The 19,475-nt window shown below is 36.7% G+C and overlaps 4 protein-coding genes across 4 annotated transcripts; 2 read left to right on the forward strand and 2 right to left on the reverse strand.

Annotated features, from left to right (window-relative positions):
- Window positions 1–6,718: 6,718 nt before the first annotated feature.
- LOC111811317 (small ribosomal subunit protein uS14z/uS14y/uS14x) lies at window positions 6,719–8,218 on the reverse strand. The gene is made up of 3 exons (XM_023698098.2): window positions 8,059–8,218; window positions 7,041–7,140; window positions 6,719–6,943 (listed from the first exon to the last, which is right to left on the reverse strand). The coding sequence occupies exons 1-3, from the start codon at window positions 8,118–8,120 to the stop codon at window positions 6,935–6,937; spliced, it is 171 nt and encodes a 56-aa protein (XP_023553866.1). The 5' UTR covers window positions 8,121–8,218; the 3' UTR covers window positions 6,719–6,934.
- Window positions 8,219–9,136: 918 nt separating this feature from the next.
- On the forward strand, window positions 9,137–11,880 carry PUT5 (Amino acid permease family protein). The gene is made up of 2 exons (XM_023698036.2): window positions 9,137–10,162; window positions 11,202–11,880. Exons 1-2 carry the CDS (start codon window positions 9,216–9,218, stop codon window positions 11,704–11,706), a joined length of 1,452 nt encoding a protein of 483 aa, XP_023553804.2. The 5' UTR covers window positions 9,137–9,215; the 3' UTR covers window positions 11,707–11,880.
- A 70-nt stretch (window positions 11,881–11,950) lies between these two features.
- LOC111811305 (leucine-rich repeat protein 2) lies at window positions 11,951–15,176 on the reverse strand. The gene is made up of 7 exons (XM_023698085.2): window positions 14,920–15,176; window positions 14,414–14,546; window positions 14,257–14,328; window positions 13,851–13,994; window positions 13,546–13,617; window positions 13,378–13,449; window positions 11,951–12,264 (listed from the first exon to the last, which is right to left on the reverse strand). Exons 1-7 carry the CDS (start codon window positions 14,996–14,998, stop codon window positions 12,198–12,200), a joined length of 639 nt encoding a protein of 212 aa, XP_023553853.2. The 5' UTR covers window positions 14,999–15,176; the 3' UTR covers window positions 11,951–12,197.
- A 1,530-nt stretch (window positions 15,177–16,706) lies between these two features.
- LOC147789299 (glutamate racemase) lies at window positions 16,707–18,290 on the forward strand. Its single transcript, XM_087117805.1, has 2 exons — window positions 16,707–16,753; window positions 17,819–18,290. The coding sequence occupies exons 1-2, from the start codon at window positions 16,707–16,709 to the stop codon at window positions 18,093–18,095; spliced, it is 324 nt and encodes a 107-aa protein (XP_086973931.1). The 3' UTR covers window positions 18,096–18,290.
- The last annotated feature ends 1,185 nt before the right edge of the window (window positions 18,291–19,475 follow it).

A 19,475-nucleotide genomic window follows, 5' to 3' on the forward strand; every position in this document is an offset into this window, starting at 1 on the left:
GGGTTGGGTTTGGGTTGGTCAGATTTATTTGAACAAAATCTAACTCAAATAAGTTCATAACTTAACCTAAATACTACGAGTTTGGTTGAATTGATCAGATTCCTTCAAACACTCGATATTACAGTAGAAGAAAACGACCAAATATACAGTTTGATACAATATTAGAAATCGCTAATAAACCCAATAACGTGACTCAACCAAACCAAACATGTACGAAATTCAATGATGTCAAATTAAACCTAATTTATCACAAATAACTTTACAGCTCAATCTCAACCGAGACGGTTCGGGTTCTAGAATTATTTTATTGATTAGGGATTTCAAGTCAAAAGCCAATATTTAACCCAACAAACCCTAATTTTACTTCTCCAAAATAATCATAATTATTTCAATTTTTGTCATGATTAATAATTTTTAAGTGGAAAATTAAAGAGATAATGGGATATACTTAAGCACTTAATAATCATTAATTAGATTAATTAATACATTAATTAAGCTTATAAGCCTAATAAAATTCTTGCTTTTGAAGCTCTCTCTCATATATATATATATATATATATATATATATATATATATATATAACCCTAATTCATGTTGACTAGACTCACGAGTCTACGTCGTTTGTGTTTATGTCGATCCAACTGAGCTAATAGCTCTTATCGAGGTATTCTAAGGAAGTCTCGATTGTGCCATTCTCTCTTTTGGTTAGTCCCATGAACCGGGTGCTTGAAAATTGACTGTTTGATTGGTTCTAGCATGTTTTGTCGTTAAAATTGTCTTTAAATATTATTCAATTGAAACATAACAAAAATGAATCAAGTCTAGGGTTGTTCATATAACTTGATAACCTGACTAACCCCGAGTTTGGATTGGGTTGAGTTCTTAAAAAATCAAAAGACTTGGGTCGGATCGCGGGTTGACATTTGTTTTAATCAAGTTGACTCGAAAATAGAGTTACAACCCAACCCAACTCAGCCGTACTTTTAAGATTGTTATGAAAATTAAGAATATATGATATTCATAATCAATGTTAGTGATACATTATGACTTGTGAATGTTTGATATGTGAATACTGTGAGATTTTAGTTATTAATATAACATGTCAAACTCAACATGAAAAATCGAGGGTTGTGTCAGGTTAAGTTGGGTAGGGTTGTAAACTCTATTCAGGTTACTCTAGTTACCCATTGGGTTGTGTCGGGTTAAGTTGGGTTGGGTTTGTAAACTCTATTCAGGTTGCTTGAGTCACCCATTGGGTTGTGTCGGGTTAAGTTGGGTAGGGTTGTAAACTCTATTCAGGTTACTCGAGTCACCCATTGGGTTGTGTCGGGTTAAGTTGGGTAGGGTTGTAAACTCTATTCAGGTTAATCGAGTCACCCATTGGGTTGTGTCGGGTTAAGTTGGGTAGGGTTGTAAACTCTATTCAGATTGCTCAAGTCACCCATTGGGTTGTGTCGGGTTAAGTTGGGTAGGGTTGTAAACTCTATTCAAATTGCTCGAGTCACCCATTGGGTTGTGTCGGGTTAAGTTGGATTGAGTTGTAAACTTTATTCAGGTTGCTTGAGTCATCCATTGGGTTGTGTCGGGTTAGGTTATAAACTTTATTTAGGTTGTTCGAGTCACCCATTGGGTTGTGTGGGGTTAAGTTGGGTAGGGTTGTAAACTCTATTCAAATTGCTCGAGTTACCCATTGGGTTGTGTCGGATTAAGTTGGGTTGGATTGCAACTCTATTCAAGTTGCTCGAGTCATCCATTGGGTTGTGTCAGGTTAGGTAATAAACTCTATTCAGGTTGTTCGAGTCACTCATTGGGTTGTGTCGGGTTAAGTTGGGTTAGGTTATAAACTATTCACGTTACTCGAATCACCCATTCAACCCATCCAAAATTTCACATTGATCCAAAAAAATTCTCGAACCAAACCCAATCCCACCCGTGTACACCTCTAACAAAATCTCAAACGAACTTATAATATAAAAACGACATAGAGAGAGAAAAAAAAAACCCTAATGTGAGAAAAATGATGAGAGAGAATATGTTAAAAAATAAAAAATAAAAAATAAAAATTTTCATTCCCCAATGTGACTTAAAACATACTCAAAAAAATAATAATAATAATAATAAAAATAAATAAATAAATAAATAAATAAATAAAAATTGGTTAAAAAGTAATATTTTTGGGTTTGTTTGTTAACAATGGTTTTGTTTGCTTATGAAGTGATTATAACCTTAATACTCAAATACCTTTCTCTCTACCATTGCTTCCATTTAACACATTCTTTTATTATATATTAATAATTATTTATGTCACGTTTCGATTCGATGATGATGATGATGATAATAATAATAATAATAATCTTAGCTTAAACAAAGTTTTAATATTACCCTTAATCTGTCATAAATGTTTAAAAACTGTCCCGAGAATAGAGACCCAGAGTGACTGTGGTAATAACACTTAGAACATATATTTGTGTAACAACCCAGATCCACTGACAGTGGATATTGTCCTCCAACGAATGTGGGACATCACGGGAGACATCACGGGACCCAGCGTCCTCGCTCGCACTCTTTCCAACCAATGTGGGACAACACAATCCACCCCCTCTTCGGGACGCAGCGTCCTTGCTCGCACTCTTTCCTTCCTCTAATTGATGTGGGACCGCCCCTAAATTCACCCCCTTTGGGGCCCAACATCCTTATTGGCACACCGCCTCGTGTCTACCCCCCTTTGGGGAACAACGAGAAGGCTGGCACATCGTTTGGTGTCTGACTCTGATACTATTTTGTAACAACCCAGACCCACCGCTAGCAGATATTGTCCTCTTTGGGCTTTTCATTTCCGGCTTCCCCTCAAGGCTTTAAAACGCGTCTGCTAGGGGAAGGTTTCCACATCCTTTATAAATGGTGGTTTGTTCTCCTCCCCAACCAATGTGGGACATCACAATTTGGTTCCCAATTTTGTTCCAAGTCAGTTATTTGTCTCACTGTTTCATGAACGGTGGGTACGGGTTTTTTTTTTTTTTTGGACAATTCCATCAAGAGCGGAGCCTTTCGTAGTAGAAGTTTGGTAAAACTAGTCTCTCAAACAAGCCGTTGAGTTTTAATTTTATTGGTATAAAGAAATCCCGAGTTTGAGTCGTGATGTGACTATTTTCGGGTTTAGGGTTTATTATATTTTCTAGATGTTTAGGCAATAGGTTACACATTTTCCACACTTTCTTAGAGCTAAAGATTGAGATATTTGAAGAGAAAAGTTTGGAGAAGTCAATGTAACTCTAATGTGGTTGCTTTCGTGTTATTGGGTGTAACGGCTCAGACCCACAACTAGCGGATATTGTCCTCTTTGAGGTATTCTTCGGGCTTCCACTCAAAGCTTTAAAACGTCTAACGGCCCATACCCACCGCTAGTAGATATTGTCCTCTCTGGACTTTCCCTCAAGGCTTTAAGTCGTATAAGGGCCTAGACCCTGTCCTCTTTAGGCTTACTCTTTAGGGCTTTTCCCCTCAACACTTTAAAACGCACATGCTAGAGACAGGTTTCCACACCCTTGTGTTTTGTTCTCTTCTCCAATCAACGTGAGACGTCACATCGGGACTCACCCAATAAGAAGAAATTCTCCGTTTAGACGAGGAATGAGAGATTTCGGGGAAAATATTTTCTTCCGTCTAAACAAATGGGGCTGGAGACAGGATTATATTCTCCGTCCATCTCTACTATGCTATATTCAACGTTGTTTTAAAATATTTGAAGATTAAATGGACGAAAATATAATAAAATTCAAAGTTGTTTTTAATATTTATTTATAAAAAAAAATATAGAATTTTGAAAAGATTTGAAAGTTGGAGTTAGTAATGGTGAGTAAATGTTGGTGTGAGTTTGTTTAACTTTGATCAATGTATTATTCAAACATTAAATTCAACTACTTCCCATTATGCTCTCAATCCTTAGAGCCTTTGGCAGGTGAGGAATGTAACGTTCCGACCTTTTCAACATTTATATCGACCGGTTGTTATTAAAGAATAGTATCAAAAGAATATATATATATATTGGAGCAATTCTCTTAGGATTTTTTCTTCTTTTATATGTGAGTAGGAACGAAATATGCTAAAAGAACTCACGTTGGTATAAGAGTTGAATGGTATAGGTCATTCTCGTTACCATTGTTATTAGAGAGAAATCTTTCCTAGAAAAAAGTGGTTTGGGGACGACTAAAAGTGGAAGTTGATGGATATATGATGCTTGAGTAAGAGAGAGATACATGAATGAATTGATACTATATCCGAACCAAAGATATGATGGTTAAGAAAACCTTAAAAAAAATTAAAACTTACTCCCTACAGTAATAAAATACTTTTTTTTGTAGTGGCTCAATCAAATGAATTTCAGAATTATGCGTGTTTAGCTTTGAATCGCTGTAGATGACAGATGTCTCAACTAGGTGAAGAGCTAAACTTGTGTTGGTATTTCGGCTAAATTATACGACCGATACGAAAATTCTTAATCTCGATTTTTAGTATTTGTAAGTGTCTATATCAACTTGTATGAACCTCGACTATTTTTAGGGGAAGTGGGTCCGATTGAGATATAAAAGTGGTGGAGTGGGTAAAAAAAAAAGGGGAAATGGATGCACTTGGTGGCTGCATTACATCATTGGAAATTCTGACAACATAGACTTTAGTGCTTTATTATTATGTGTTTCCTAAAAGTAGTTTGTATTGTAACATTATAGTTGCTACTTCTCGAAGGTTTTCACAAAAATAGATTACTATAAGGTATGTTACTTTTATACTTACATATAACCTACAAATCTTTTCAATTTAGAGTTATTTTTTCAATTTGAATTAGATTGATGGTTTGGAAAACAAAAAATTCGGTTCTAATTTACGGGTACACTTAATCTGGTTCGTTGTAACCATACTCAGAGATTTTAGTTACTAAAGTAAACAATAAATGTGGATTAATTTTCTTTTATAAAGAAATAATTAAGATTTGAGATGAACGATACCCCTTGTCACAATCGCTCTTTGATGACAGCGAACTTGCAATGAACTTGCACTTGAAATCATACCACTTGTCACAATCGCTCTTTGATGACAGCGAACTTGCAATTGAAATCTCTCTCTTGATTCAAAATCGTGGTGTAACGTGTATCCCCTCTGGTTCAAGAATGAAATTTTATTGGAACTGTCCATATCCATGTCACATCCCAGATCTAATGAAATAGGATGAATTGAGACGGTATTGTAAATACGTAATTATCTTGAATATATTAACTATATTTCTTTAATTTCCGACCGCTTGGAAGGGACAAAAGAAACATCTTGTTCTTTCTTCAACAATTTCTGATCTCTAGTGAACCTCTCAATAGGATTCGAACCCATATGAAGTTCTAACCATAGAGAAAAAAGAACAAATGGATCTTGTAGGATTCTAGAGAAATTCTTCGACACTCACTTCCCAACAACAAGTGAGTTAAGCCTACTCGTTCTTGTGTCACCTACGGCCAAGCGACGTATGCTCGAGCATTAGGCCCCAGTTCAAGAAAAAAGTTTTGAAAAACGGGACAGAGAGATTTCAAAAGAGAGTTTTGAAAGCAAGATTTGAGAAATTGAAATTAGTGTTATTAGGGAATGTAAGTAAACGACAACAACAACGGCTTACTGCATATAACTATTCAAATTGCTCGGAGTCACCAACCAACCCGCCACTAAATTCACTTGACAAATCCATTTAACCTCCTGAAAATTTAATGCTCAAAAGTATTTCATTCATAAAGTGTCTTAACTAAAATCTCAAAACCTATATCCACCTCTACCTACATTATTATTTAAATTCAATGAACTTTTATAGATATCATAATTAAATCATTTAAATTTGCAAGACAAAAATAAATACTTCACCAAAGCTGTGAGGAAAAGGAAAGGGGCCTGGTCTACAAAGTGTCCCAAGAACGAATATTCAAGCCTTCAAGATTGTTGACTGTCCCCTGGTCAGCCCAAGCAATTGATAAATGGTCCACAGATCACTAAAAACTATGCACAAATTACCAGTAACAACAACATAATTAATAAGTTCAGACCAGACCCTGTTTCAGACTGAATTTAGCATGCATTAATGCCTAATGGGGAGGACCCCATTTGAAATACCATCACAGTAGGGACACCAATCAGTAGTAGTGTGGCTAGGTCCTTACTTCATACGTGTTCGGTCAATGCATTAGCTATACCTTATGTGATATTAAATCCTAAATAGATAGTGACATGACTTAAATTCAAGTAGATGGACCCTTTTCCACTAGACCAAACCATGATGGTTAACTCGATTTCTACTTTAATCTGTACATTTATAAAGTAATACCATTAGGACGAAACCTTATACGATATTAAATCCTAAATAGACCTAACTAGATAGTGACCATGACTTGAATTCATTTCTACCTGATAGACCCTTTTCCGCAAGACCAAACCATGATGGTTTAACTCGATTTCTAATTTAATCCGTACATATAAAAGTGATACTGTTAGGACGAAACCTTAGACGTACAAATAGATAGTAACCATGACCTTAATTCATTTCTTCCAAGTCCTTTAAGGTAGATGGACCATTCCACGCTAGACCAAACAAACTATGATGGTCAACTCGATTTCTACTCTAATCCGCACATTTTATAAAGCAATACCATTAGGGGGGAAAAAGGAAGGAACGAGAGGAAAACAAGAATACTCGGACAAATGAAACGCACTAACTTAATCTTCAAAATCAGTAAACATTGTAGTAGCCTAAGTTCAACAATCAACACGAGGTTCAAGGAAATAATGAACTAGGGACAGAAAGGAAGTTCAAGGTTCTTTCTTTTATATAAGCAAATCCAGCAACCATATTCTATCCATTAAACATTCTCTAATGGGAGAGGCAGGAGAGGCAAAATTTCGCCATTTAGCGGTACTGCAAGAAGAGTTGAGGGGTTCAACAGGGTCAGAAGACATTGAAAAAGTCTTGATATGAATTTAGTTCAAAAGAAACAAGAACGTAAAATTTTTACCTTGATGAATCCAATTTCCTTGGCGTTGCTGCGGAAGCACTGTCTGCAGCACATAAGGCCGTACTTTCTGATCAACCCATGAGGATTACCGCATACCCGGCTAAAAGACAAGACAAATAGAAGACAGATTTTAATTCAAACAAAAAAAGACCTTCATATCATTATTCTGAATAAATGTAAACCCAATCAAATGTTTCTATTTATCCAAAATTTATAACTCTCAATCATGGGAACCTATGCAGCATCTTATCAATCCTTTCAGTCATTGCTACCTTTTAGTTCATATCATTGTTCTGAATAAATTTTAACCCAACATTAGATGTTAACCCCTTCCTTCATATCATTGTTATAAATAAATGTTAACCCAACCAAGTGTATCTATGTATCCAAAATTTATAAATCTCAATCATGGAAACCTATGGAGCATCTTATCTATCCTTTTATTCATCCCATTATCCAACTGTACTTACTGTCTAGTTCAACCAACAATCACAGACAGCTTAAGTGAGCAAATACTAAGAACTCCTTACCGTTTCATCAACATTAAAACTATGACCCAGAATAATCTACACATAAAATGATTTGACCGTGGACATAACCAGAATCGAGACAAGTTCTCATGCCTAATCAATTTTAACAGACAGTACAAATAGATAGAAGAACATTTGGGAACTATTCTACAATAACTTCACTTAATTGCCCACCATAGCACAAATTATAGTCGACACAAATATTTTTCAGCACGAACGTATAGAGATAAATCAGTCCTTGTGCTTGTTTCCAACTATTACTACTTCAAACTGTGCCAACTCAAGAGTAAAAACCAATCACATAATCATCTCTCAAGTCAAAATACCCCATCAGATTAACAAAACACCCAAATTCCACTCTGTAATCCAAATAATTAACCATGTTCTTAGAGAAAAAGAAGAAATCGGATGCAGCAGACAAGAAAAAATCAACTAAATCAAATCGGAATGATCTCAAAAGAGAAACAGAGAACAAGAAAACAAGTTACCAGGTGCGAGAGCCGGGACCATAGCTCTTAGGGTGCGAGTTCCAGACGTTCGAGTGCCCCATGATTGGATCGCCTACGAGATGGAAATCTGTTGAGCTCGTTAGGGCTTCAAAAATTCCAAGAAGCGGCAAAATCCTTCTGACGAACGATCGTTAGTAGGAAAAGTAAGTATTTATAGCGGCAATCAGAGACGAAACCCTAGCGTGTACCGAAAATAATTTAATATAATTTCCAAATATAATACATAATTTGTATAATATATTCATAAATGTTTAAAATTTTGTATTATTTTGTAATATAATATAATGCATATTTGTATTTATAAAAATGAATTTAATTTATAATATTAAATACTATATTTATTAATATTTCAAAATTATAAATTTAGTCTCCCTACTTTTCTAAAAAAATTAAATTTATTATAAATGAAACGTAATATCTTATAAATTAATTATTTTTTAATTAAATTTTAATTTATTTATTAACTTAAAAGGCATAAATTAATTAAATTAATTAATAGTTGTTTATATTTGACCTAATATTTGGCTGGTAGTTGCAAATAGTTTTAAAATTATTTTTATTGTTATTTTTTATCTAATTTCTTACCTCTTATCCAAAGAACTTGGGAGATACAAGCGCTTGTTACGAATCACAGATCTTCACAATTGTATGATATTGTCCACTTTAAGCAAAAGCTCGATCTTCTGATATTGTCCACTTTGAGCACAAGCTCGATCTTCACAATGGTATGATATTGTCCACTTTGAATGCTCGATCTTTACAATGGTAGGATATTGTCCACTTTGAGCACAAGCTCGATCTTCACAATAGTATGATATTGTCCACTTTGAGCACAAGCTCGTTTTGTTCTTCCCAAAATGATTTTTTACTAAATTATCCCATGTAGGGTAGGACGAGAGGAAGACGAGGAAGTCAACCGATCGCCTTAATCAACAAATTCCAAAATCCGAGAGATTCTTCTTTATTTCTCTCTCCTTTGTCCTCTTCAGAGTAATTCATTCAACCCATTCCCATTGGCCAAGAACAGCACAGATTTAGGTTCATTTCCCTGCAATTTCCAGCGGATCTCGCTCATATTCCCAATTCCGTTTGATTTTTGCGGTTTCTCCATCTCTGAGAACAGCCCTGTCCTGTCCATGGGCGACGAGAGGGCTAATATTGCTCCAAAACTAACCATTCTTCCTCTCATCGCTTTGATTTTCTACGACGTTTCAGGAGGACCCTTCGGAGTGGAGGATTCCGTGAGCACTGGCGGTGGTCCGCTTCTAGCTTTGCTAGGTTTCTTAGTGTTCCCCTTTATTTGGAGTATTCCGGAGGCGTTGGTCACGGCGGAGCTCGCCACAAGTTTCCCCCAAAACGGCGGATATGTGGTCTGGATATCAGCAGCTTTTGGCTCGTTTTGGGGGTTTCAAGAGGGCTTCTGGAAATGGTTCAGTGGGGTAATGGATAATGCTCTGTATCCTGTACTGTTTCTTGATTACTTGAAGCGTTCGTTTCCTGTTTTTAGCCATATATTTGCTCGAATTCCAGCTCTGTTAGGAATCACTGCTTCTTTAACTTACTTGAACTATCGTGGTCTGCATATTGTTGGGTTTTCTGCTGTTGTTCTTGCTGTGTTTTCGCTTTGCCCTTTTGTAGTGATGACCATTCTTTCAATTCCCAGAATAAGGCCTAGGAAGTGGCTAGTTGTAGATTATAGCATGGTGAATTGGAGGGGTTATTTCAATAGTATGTTTTGGAATCTGAACTATTGGGATAAGGCAAGTACTTTAGCTGGGGAGGTTGAGAATCCTAGCAAGACTTTCCCCAAGGCTATGTTTGGGGCTGTGGTTTTGGTGGTTTGTTCTTATTTGGTTCCTCTTTTGGCTGGGACTGGTGCTTTGGAGACAGATTCAAGTGAGTGGAGTGATGGGTATTTTGCTGAGGTTGGGGCGTTGATTGGTGGGGCGTGGCTGAAGTGGTGGATTCAAGCGGCTGCTGCTATGTCTAACATGGGGTTGTTTGAGGCTGAAATGAGTAGTGATGCATATCAACTGCTTGGGATGAGTGAGATGGGCATGATTCCTTCTGTGTTTGCTTCAAGGTTGGTGGTTCTGTTTAGTTTCCTTCTCATTGTTCTGTATTGTTAGCAACTTGAGTAGCAATAGTCTTGCCTGATGTACCCACAAATGAGATTTGTAGCTCGAATTGGTAGTAGCGAGTCATGATAGCAATCCTTTGAGGGTGGGAGGTCGAAGGTTTATATCACCATGGACGTAAAACCGTAGGTAACTCAAATGGGTCGGGATAACAATATGTGTTTTAGTAGTAAGTTGACATTGACATAACTTGTAACAGTCTAATCCCACCACTAGCAAATATTGTCTTCTTTGGGTTTCACTTTCGAGCTTCCCCTCATTGTTTTTAAAACGTGTCTGCTAGAGAGAGGTTTCCACACCCTTATAAAGAATGCTTCGTTCTCCTTTCCAATTGATGTGGGATCTCATCTGACTCACAAATGAGATTTGTAGCTCGAATCAGTGGTAGTGAGTCATAATAGCAATCCTTTGAGGGGGCAGGTCGAAGGTTTATATCACCATGGACGTGAAACCATAGGTAGCTCAAATGGGTCGGGATAACAATATGTATTTTATTAGTAAGTTGACATTGACATAACTTGTAACAGTCCAAGCCCACCGCTAGCAGATATTGTCTTCTTTGGGTTTCACTTTTGAGCTTCCCCTCATTGTTTTTAAAACGCGTCTGCTAGAGAAAGGTTTCTACACCCTTATAAAAAATGTTTCGTTCTCCTCTCCAACCGATGTGGGATCTCACAATCCACCCCCTTCGGGGCCTAGCGTCCTCGCTGACACTCGTTCTACTATGGGATCTCGTCTAGAAGTATCCTAGAACCCCTAAGACTATAAGACTCCTAGGAGTTCTTTAAACTTCCAAGATGAGTTTAGGTAGCTCAAAACGTTATGCCAAACATTTCCAAAACTCCTTTTCTTCTATCTTCATACCCAAACCCAAGTGAACTTCCTCCTTAAACTCTTCCAATGTTTTGATCCATTTGATTTACAGGCACATTGTGGATGCAACAGCTGATCTTATTGAACTACTGTCTCTCATTCACTTTGCAGATCAAAATATGGGACACCCACCTTCAGCATTCTGTGCTCTGCCATTGGGGTTATCTTCCTCTCATGGATGAGTTTCCAAGAAATACTCGAGTTTCTCAACTTCCTATACTCCATAGGAATGCTTTTGGAGCTTGCTGCCTTTATAAAACTTAGAATAAAGAAGCCAGACCTCCACAGACCTTACAAAGTTCCCTTGCAAACATTTGGTGCCATAATGCTTTGCTTGCCACCTGCAGCCTTGCTGGTTCTTGTCATGTGTTTAGCTTCTGCACAAACATTCTTAATCAGTGGGGTTATAATTGCTGTAGGGTTTCTTCTATACCCTTCTCTTTCACAAGCAAAGAACAGAGGATGGGTCAAATTTATTTCAGATGAGCAAGGAGCTACTCTTCCTGATGTGGAAGATCGGCTGGTTGAGCCGCAACCACGGGAAGAAGTTCTCGATGAGGCAGTGATTCGGCTTCTTTCAGAATCTCCTTCGTCTCCGAATATAGCCACCCAATAACATCCACAGATTCCCCAACTCGGACACAGTCCAAACCCATGCAGACCATGCGGTTTCGAAGATCGGGTGCTTGATTGATGAATATCGAAGTGTTTCATAGAATACATTGTTATGTAAACATATTTATGTACAAATTGTGTTCATATTCTCTTGAAAGGTTTATACTTGTGCTGATATGTTGTCTGTGGATGCAACACAAAGGGGTTAGTTTTGACTGCAATGTGTATTTAGAAGGCTGCTAGACTTTTGAACTTGAAAGCTTGAAGTTGAACTACTACTGATATGGAACAATCTTCATCCCAACAAATGGGAAAACAGAACTAGCAAAGTTGGACGACTATAGGATACAATTGATTCTCGTTAGTTCTCGTTGAGAAGCTCATACATTCTTATCTTCCTATATTATCAGAGGCAATAATTTTGACATGAACCTTCTTATGCTGTCTAAGCCATGCTGTTTTAGTCTAAGGATCGACGAGCTCGAGCTCAGTTCAGCATCCAAAGTCATATGGTACAAGTCCTTGCAACTCGGGGCCACTCAGCCTGTTGTTTTCGTAACTGCAGCAAAGAAGAGAACATGTACATACTACAGTTAATCGATCAAGAATCTGTGATAACAGAGAAGGTCATCGAAACATGTCATTCAATTGGACGTGTACTCTAGGATTCCAGGTTAGATTCGTCGTTGTGACAAGCAAGAAAAAAGAGTGGCCATAAATTCCCAAAAACCAGAAATTCAGCCCGGCGATCAAGAACAACAATGGTGACATATGTAATATGGCATATGTAATATGGATACTGTTAGGGGGCAAGACCCTCCACGTATCTCTACAATGGTATGATATTGTCTACTTTGGAAATAAGTCTCATACCAATGGAGATACTTCTCCTAATCTAGCCAAGGAAGAGCTTTAGTTGCATTCCCAACAATCCTCCTCTTGAGACAAAGACCCCCGAGTCTCCCCTCAAACAGTCATCTATCCATCTAACTCTTATTCAGGTTAACTCCAAGATCTTTACTAGAGCATATTGCTCAACTACAGATCACACCTTGAATACATCTTTTGAGAGTCGCCATTTCTTTGTTCAACGCTCGAGAATTTTACTGACATGGCTAAATAGGAAGTAGGTTCCAATATCACTTTTTAAGGACAACAAGCTTCTACATACCAAAACAAACATATGATATTGTCTACTTGTTTCTAAAAAACCTCATACCACATTGTCTTTCACTTATATATTCACGTTCTTCCCTAATCTAAGGATGTGAAACTCTGGTCACATTCTCAATAGATATTTTAACAAGGGTAACAAGACAGTTCGAGACAGTTCAAATACTTCAACAATCCATCACTTGTAGGACACGTGGCAGATACTCGGTATCACAATAGACATGAGTAAGGTACTAGTTGTTACAACTCGCGAGTCCAACACTTAATTACACATGCCTCAAAACTTTAAAACAAAAATAATAACTTTAAGAGTATCATACATCAAAACTTGTTTTATAAGTATATAAACATAAGCTTAGTAACTTCAAATATAAACAAATCTAGATATGCATATGATATATAAATATAAACATCAGTTATCTTAGTTATGAAGTAAATTTATTCATGAAATATGTTCAGAGAAAATCAGAGAAGAACAAAAATCAAAAGAGCTTGTCACCTTTCCATCGAGAAATCAGCAAAGGGTCCATCAACAGGGATTGTTCCACAGAGATCATTGTTTGAGACATCACTGCAGGAAAAGTTAAAAGACAACCTTAGTTTTCCATAAAATGTTGAGAGAGAACAAGACTAGAGAACGAAGCAATTGTTTCTAAATCAAACGTACAAAATTTTGAGTTTAGAGAGTGATGAAAGTTCCCTTGGAATCGAGCCTGTTAACTTGTTGTTGTTCATCCGTCTGTTTATGCAAATGGGACCCAATTAGATTACATAGTGAGAGAAATGATGTAACAGCCCAACCCCACAGCTAGCAGACATTGTCCGCTTTGGCCCGTTAAGCATCGCCGTTAGCCTCACGGTTTTAAAAAGCGTCTACTAGAGAGAGGTTTCCACACCTTTATAAGAAATGCTTCGTTTTCCTCTATAACTGATGTGGGATCTCACAAATCAACAAAACACGGATATGCTTACAGAAATCTAAGTGACTTGAGTTTGGCGAAAGATTTTGGAATCTTTCCTTCAAATTTGTTCTCGTACAAATCCATGCTTACGAGGTTTCTCAAATTACCTATCTCAGTGGGGATTTTTCCACTTATCCCATTCCTGTAGAGCTCCCTGGAAGGCATTGAAAAACAAGACATGTTCTTTTAGCCATAGAATTTCTAACCTATGAATGACACCATTCCTTATACTCTTCATAGAACCCAAATATTATACTCTTCTGTTAGTTTCCACCAGTTTTACATGCATCTCGAATGGTTACAGACACGATAACATGTCAGCTCACAGGAAAATTTATAGGATATCAAACATGGCAAAGCTCAAATACATGAAAAACTATACATATATACAAATTGATGAAGATGTAGAGCAATACAGATATTGAAGATGCTGGAGGTCACCAATTTCAGGCCCCAAAGTCCCAGAAATGTTCGAGTTTCCCAAATCCCTGAAAACACAGAGAAAAGAGGCTCAATTTCAACTATGTTCCATGTTGCAGGCAATCAAAGAAACCCATATAGGAAGAATCTCACAAGCGGATCACATGGTTTTCAGAATCACAGGTAACATGAAACCAAGTGCAAGGATTAACCAGCGTAGGGTCCCAACTCTGCAGCACATTAGTGGGATCAGACAGCCTTCTCCTAAGAGCATGTAGAGCATTTCCTGAAACCAGAAGATCAACCAAACCATGAACAAGAAACTCAAAAACCAACCCCAGAAGTCAAAACTAAACTAAAAAAAAAAAAGTTGAAAGAGGCAAAACATCAAACAGTTCATGGGCATTCAATTGGATTCAAAGTTTACCTTCAGAATTAGTGGAAATTACAGGCAACCGAAGAAGTCAAAAAAAAGTTCAAAGAGGCAAAACATCAAACAGTTCATGGGCTCCAATTGGATTCAAAGTTTACCTTCAGAATTAGTGAAAATTACAGGCAATCAAAGAAGCCAAAAGTAAATTAAAAAAAAAAAAAAAAAAAAGTTCAAAGAGGCAAAACATCAAACAGTTCATAGGCATTCAATTGGATTCAAAGTTTACCTTCAGAATTAGTGGAAATTACAGGCGAAAAAGAGAGACCCATAAGGAGAAAGCAGAGGATGATAAGATCAGAAGCCATATTGCAAGAGAAGAAATCGAAAACAGAGAGATTGAAGAAAACCCAGAAGAGAAATAGTGGTAAAAACGATGAAAAAAGATGTAAAAAAAGACTAGACAATGGGATCGATGAGGAATCTGACTCAGAGTGATCGATCAGTCAAGTCAATGGAAAGGAAAAGAGGGAAAAAAATAGAGAAACCAACCATAAAGAAACTCTTTAAGAGCAGAACAACTTACAGAACAGCAACAGGGAAGAAAGAGAAGAGGGAAGACATTGTTTTAAAACAGTGAGTGTGGAAATGGGTGCTTTGCTTTGATTGGTGGGTTGTTGAGAGACAGCACCGCCGCGTGAATGGTGGTGGTGGGGCGGCGGTGAGGGCCCACCACCGTATACGAAACTAACAGGCTTCTTCTTCCCAGGGCGTTGATTTGGGGAATTGTGGATTGAGAACACAATGAAGACGATGGGTTTTGACCGTTAAAAAGTTATGGGTCTGAAATGGGCCCCAAGGTGTCCTTTGACTGGTTATGTCCTGATTTGTCCCTCTTTTGTACCTAATCTTTTGATTCTCGAGCACGATTCTTCGTGTCCGGTTTCTAATAAATAAGAGTGTTTATATGACTTGATAAACGGAATAATTTGAACCCCTAAAAATAGTAAGGAGAGTTCGATTATTATTATTGTTCTTGGTTGAGTTTTGTTGGATTCTTGAAAATTCGAAAATTAGGTTTAGTTCACAAGTTTGACTTTTTTTATCGAGTCAACCCAACCAACTCAAAAATAAAGCTCACAGCTCAATTCTACCCTACTTTTTAAGACTGTTGTGAAGATTAAAAATATTTGACGTTTGTAATAAATGTTAGTGATACATGACTGTGAATATCTTATATTTGAGTTTTATGAGATTTTAGTTATTTATGTAACACGTACGGTAATATATGACGGTTTCACAAACAAATATATATTTGAGTATATATATTAGTTTATGTGACCAAAACCGTAACATGCATATACACATACATATATATGTGTATGTATATATATATATATATATATATATATATATATATATATATATATATATATATATATATACTCTTGGGTTATTTTGATGACAAAAAAGAAGTACATTAAACCCGACAACTCGAACCGACCCAACTTAAAATATAAAGGTTGAGTTGGGTTGGATTAGCATTTCGGGTTGGGTTGGTTTAATTTTTCTGAACTCGAATAATTTCGGTTCAAGTTTCAGGTTCATTAGGCAAAACTTCAGATTGAACCAAACCGAACAAAAATTTATAATATACATTGACATGTTATAAGTATTCATAGGTCTGGCTGGGTTGGGTTAGGTTACTAATTCAATCCACCCGAACTTTTGTCCAAAAAATTTTCTCAACCCAACTCGTGTACACCCATAATACAAAGGCATCCACCGATGATGACATTAAATCAAAGCTTTCGAGCCACACGTTGCAAGAACGCGTTCCATTCCCTTTTTGAAAATTTTGTTCCCAAAAAAGAAACAAACCTTTAAATTTTCACTGTTCTTGTTAATGGGTTTAGCTTTGATTTTGAAAAATGAACTTGTTTTGGTTGGATTTGGGCAAAAGATTGTTATTCACATGAACAATCCCTTATAAATTTGGATTTTCCCGGAAAGAAAATTCAAGCTGTTTGGCTTTGGATTTTCCCGGAAAATTCCGTCATTTTCTCCCTCGTAAGCATGGCAAGAATTTGCATGGCTATGCAAGCAAATGCATTGTTTCTTAGGTAAATTAATGTTCCCTTTTTGACGTTTTTTTGTGTTTAAATAGTTCAACGACCCGTAGAGTCGATAGATTCAAACTTTTAACCCGTTAATCGAGAATATACACGTTGGTCCGTGTATCGTGTTTGAGTTTAAACTATAATTTAGTGTTTTTTTTCACTGGCTTACGAAAAAGTCTATAAGGTCGTTTGATTCCGTGAATTGGAGTCGGGAATTGGTAGCTACAGTGTTTGACACAGAAATAGTGTATTCCGAGACATAATTTATTCTCATGAATAAAGATATTCATGAGATAAAATGTAACACTCCGAGCCCACCGCTAGCAGATATTGTCGTATTTATAGAATCAGACATGAAAATAGTGTCTGCACAATATTCTCGTACAACATGACTATGTTTTTATTTGTCTTGGACAACTTATAGAAGTGAAGATTGTCTGCACGAGCTAACCATGTTTTTTTATGATGCTTTTTCACTCACATGTCTAAAATTTTGAGGTAGGTTACTCGATACATAATTTTTCTAAGCTTTAACACGCTTAATTTTATAATACACATTACTGGTATATATAGTAATTTTTAATTATTTAAGTATTTCTTAATCATCATATCCTCGTGACTACTTTCATGCTGATGTCTCTTTTACTCGAACGTTACAGATAATGACCTCAATTTCATAAATTTTAAACATTCATTTTATCTGGGTGAATGAATTAACAGTATATTAGATAAGCATAAAGCTAGAATGGTCGAGTTATTGGTCACATGACCTGCATCGAGTTGGTAGCTTATTGGGCTTTTTCCTAGATAAAAGCAGATCAATTCGCCTTCTTGTTATCCAAAAGTTGGTTGAATCGGGCAGGCTCCCGCCCCGTAGCGTCGAATGAAATAGGTAGTCGGGTTCTCTTTTGACAACCCTTTTGATATGATAGGCCCGGTGACCTCAATTCAGTGGGATTTTTCGTTCACATTTTTTAAGTCAATTCAATCTCGTTTTAAGTCAAGCTCGGATTAACGTGACTCGACCCAATTTGAAAATTTTTGAAGGTCTAACTAGTTGCATGACAGGAAAGTGAGGCGCCAATTGAGCAGCCTTGTAATGGCGTCCACAGGCCAACGAGCCACACATCAAAGAGAAGACGAGGCAGAGACCGAGCCATTGGCCTATAACTCACCCACTTGGGTGCCTCATTCTCGCACTCGAATTTACTACCCTCCGGGCCATGAGTGGGTCATGAAGGACATCCCTACAAATGCAGCTTCCTTCTCTCGACCCTACTGGTTTCGGGATTCCGATGGCGTCGATGACCTGAACCCCGACACCGTTTTCGGAGGTCGGGATTGACCCTTGGGGTCGGAATATGGCTAGCTGCCAATGGAACAATGAACAATGTGTAAAGACTTGAGTTTCGAGTTTCGAGTTGAGTAAGATTGTGTAATGACCAAATTGGCCTTCTAATAATGTATAGTTTAATAGATGTATTTATGGGTAGATTGTAAATTACCATTATAAAGCGAATGAAATACTAATATAACAATCTATTCCCTCGTTGAATTTCATCCACGCTCGTGTTTTTTAGTTCGGTTTGTATTTTAGAAAAAATATCAATACGAATCTTTAGAAAGGCTTCTCGAGAGATTGAGAGGTGCCTCTTCAGTCTTCATCGACACTGAACAAGCACGTGCTTGAAATGCTATCCTAAAAATGTCTTTAACGTACCAATTGGTTTTAAATTATTAAAAATATGTTTATAAAATTTTGAACGGTTTTAACTATTTTAAAATCATTAATCAAATGCACTAATCCATCATGATTAACTTTTTTTTGATTATTTTAATTCTTATTCTTAAATATTTTTAAATATTGTTTTATTTTTTTATATTAATTTTATAATAGCTCAAGTCCACTGCTTACAGATATTCTTTAATTTTACCAGTTTTGTATTGTCGTTAGCCTCACGGTATCATAGTCAGACACTGAGTTTTGTGCAGGACGTTAGCCTCACGGTGGATTGTGAGATCCCACAAAGGTGTGAAAACCTCTCCCTAGTAGACGCGTTTTAAAATCTTGAGCAGAACCCCAAAAGGAAAAGCTTACAGAAAACAATATCTGTGAACGGTAGACTTGAGCTGTAACAATTTTTTTTTTCGTCTCGTAATATATTTAAGTTGATACCCGACGAGATATGTTATTATGACTTTTCTTTTATGGTCGAGATATATTCTTTTATCAGTTAACTATGTTCGAATCCGACAGAGAATTAGATAGAAACAATATTTGTCTCGATATGATATTAAAATTATGATAAATACAAAAGGAAAAAATGGATAAGACCTAAAGTCAAATACATGTGTCTTTATCTGATGTTCGTTGTGATTTTTCTTTCACCGTTCAAATTCATCGTCACGATTAGTTTCATCTTTAACTGATAGGTTCATTGAATTTCGGTCATCAAACGTTCAAACAAAACCCAGCATTGATCATTTTGCTTCACCACTGAAACGCAAAGATAACACTTGTTTGATTTCGGCTTCGAGGAAATCGTATAACAAACTTATGATCGAGAGTTGACTTTTAATAGCAAACTGTCTAGAACACGAAATGTATGTCATTTTAACAGCTAACGTATGCATCATTAAGCGTTCTGATGTCTTGTAATAAAATCAGTTAATCATCCTCCTTTGGTCAAAGAGGGACGATATAAACGACGAAACGATTTAAAGT

This window comes from Cucurbita pepo, chromosome 15 (genome assembly GCF_057944985.1).
Source record: "Cucurbita pepo subsp. pepo isolate OVF chromosome 15, ASM5794498v1, whole genome shotgun sequence".
Lineage (NCBI taxonomy): Eukaryota > Viridiplantae > Streptophyta > Magnoliopsida > Cucurbitales > Cucurbitaceae > Cucurbita > Cucurbita pepo.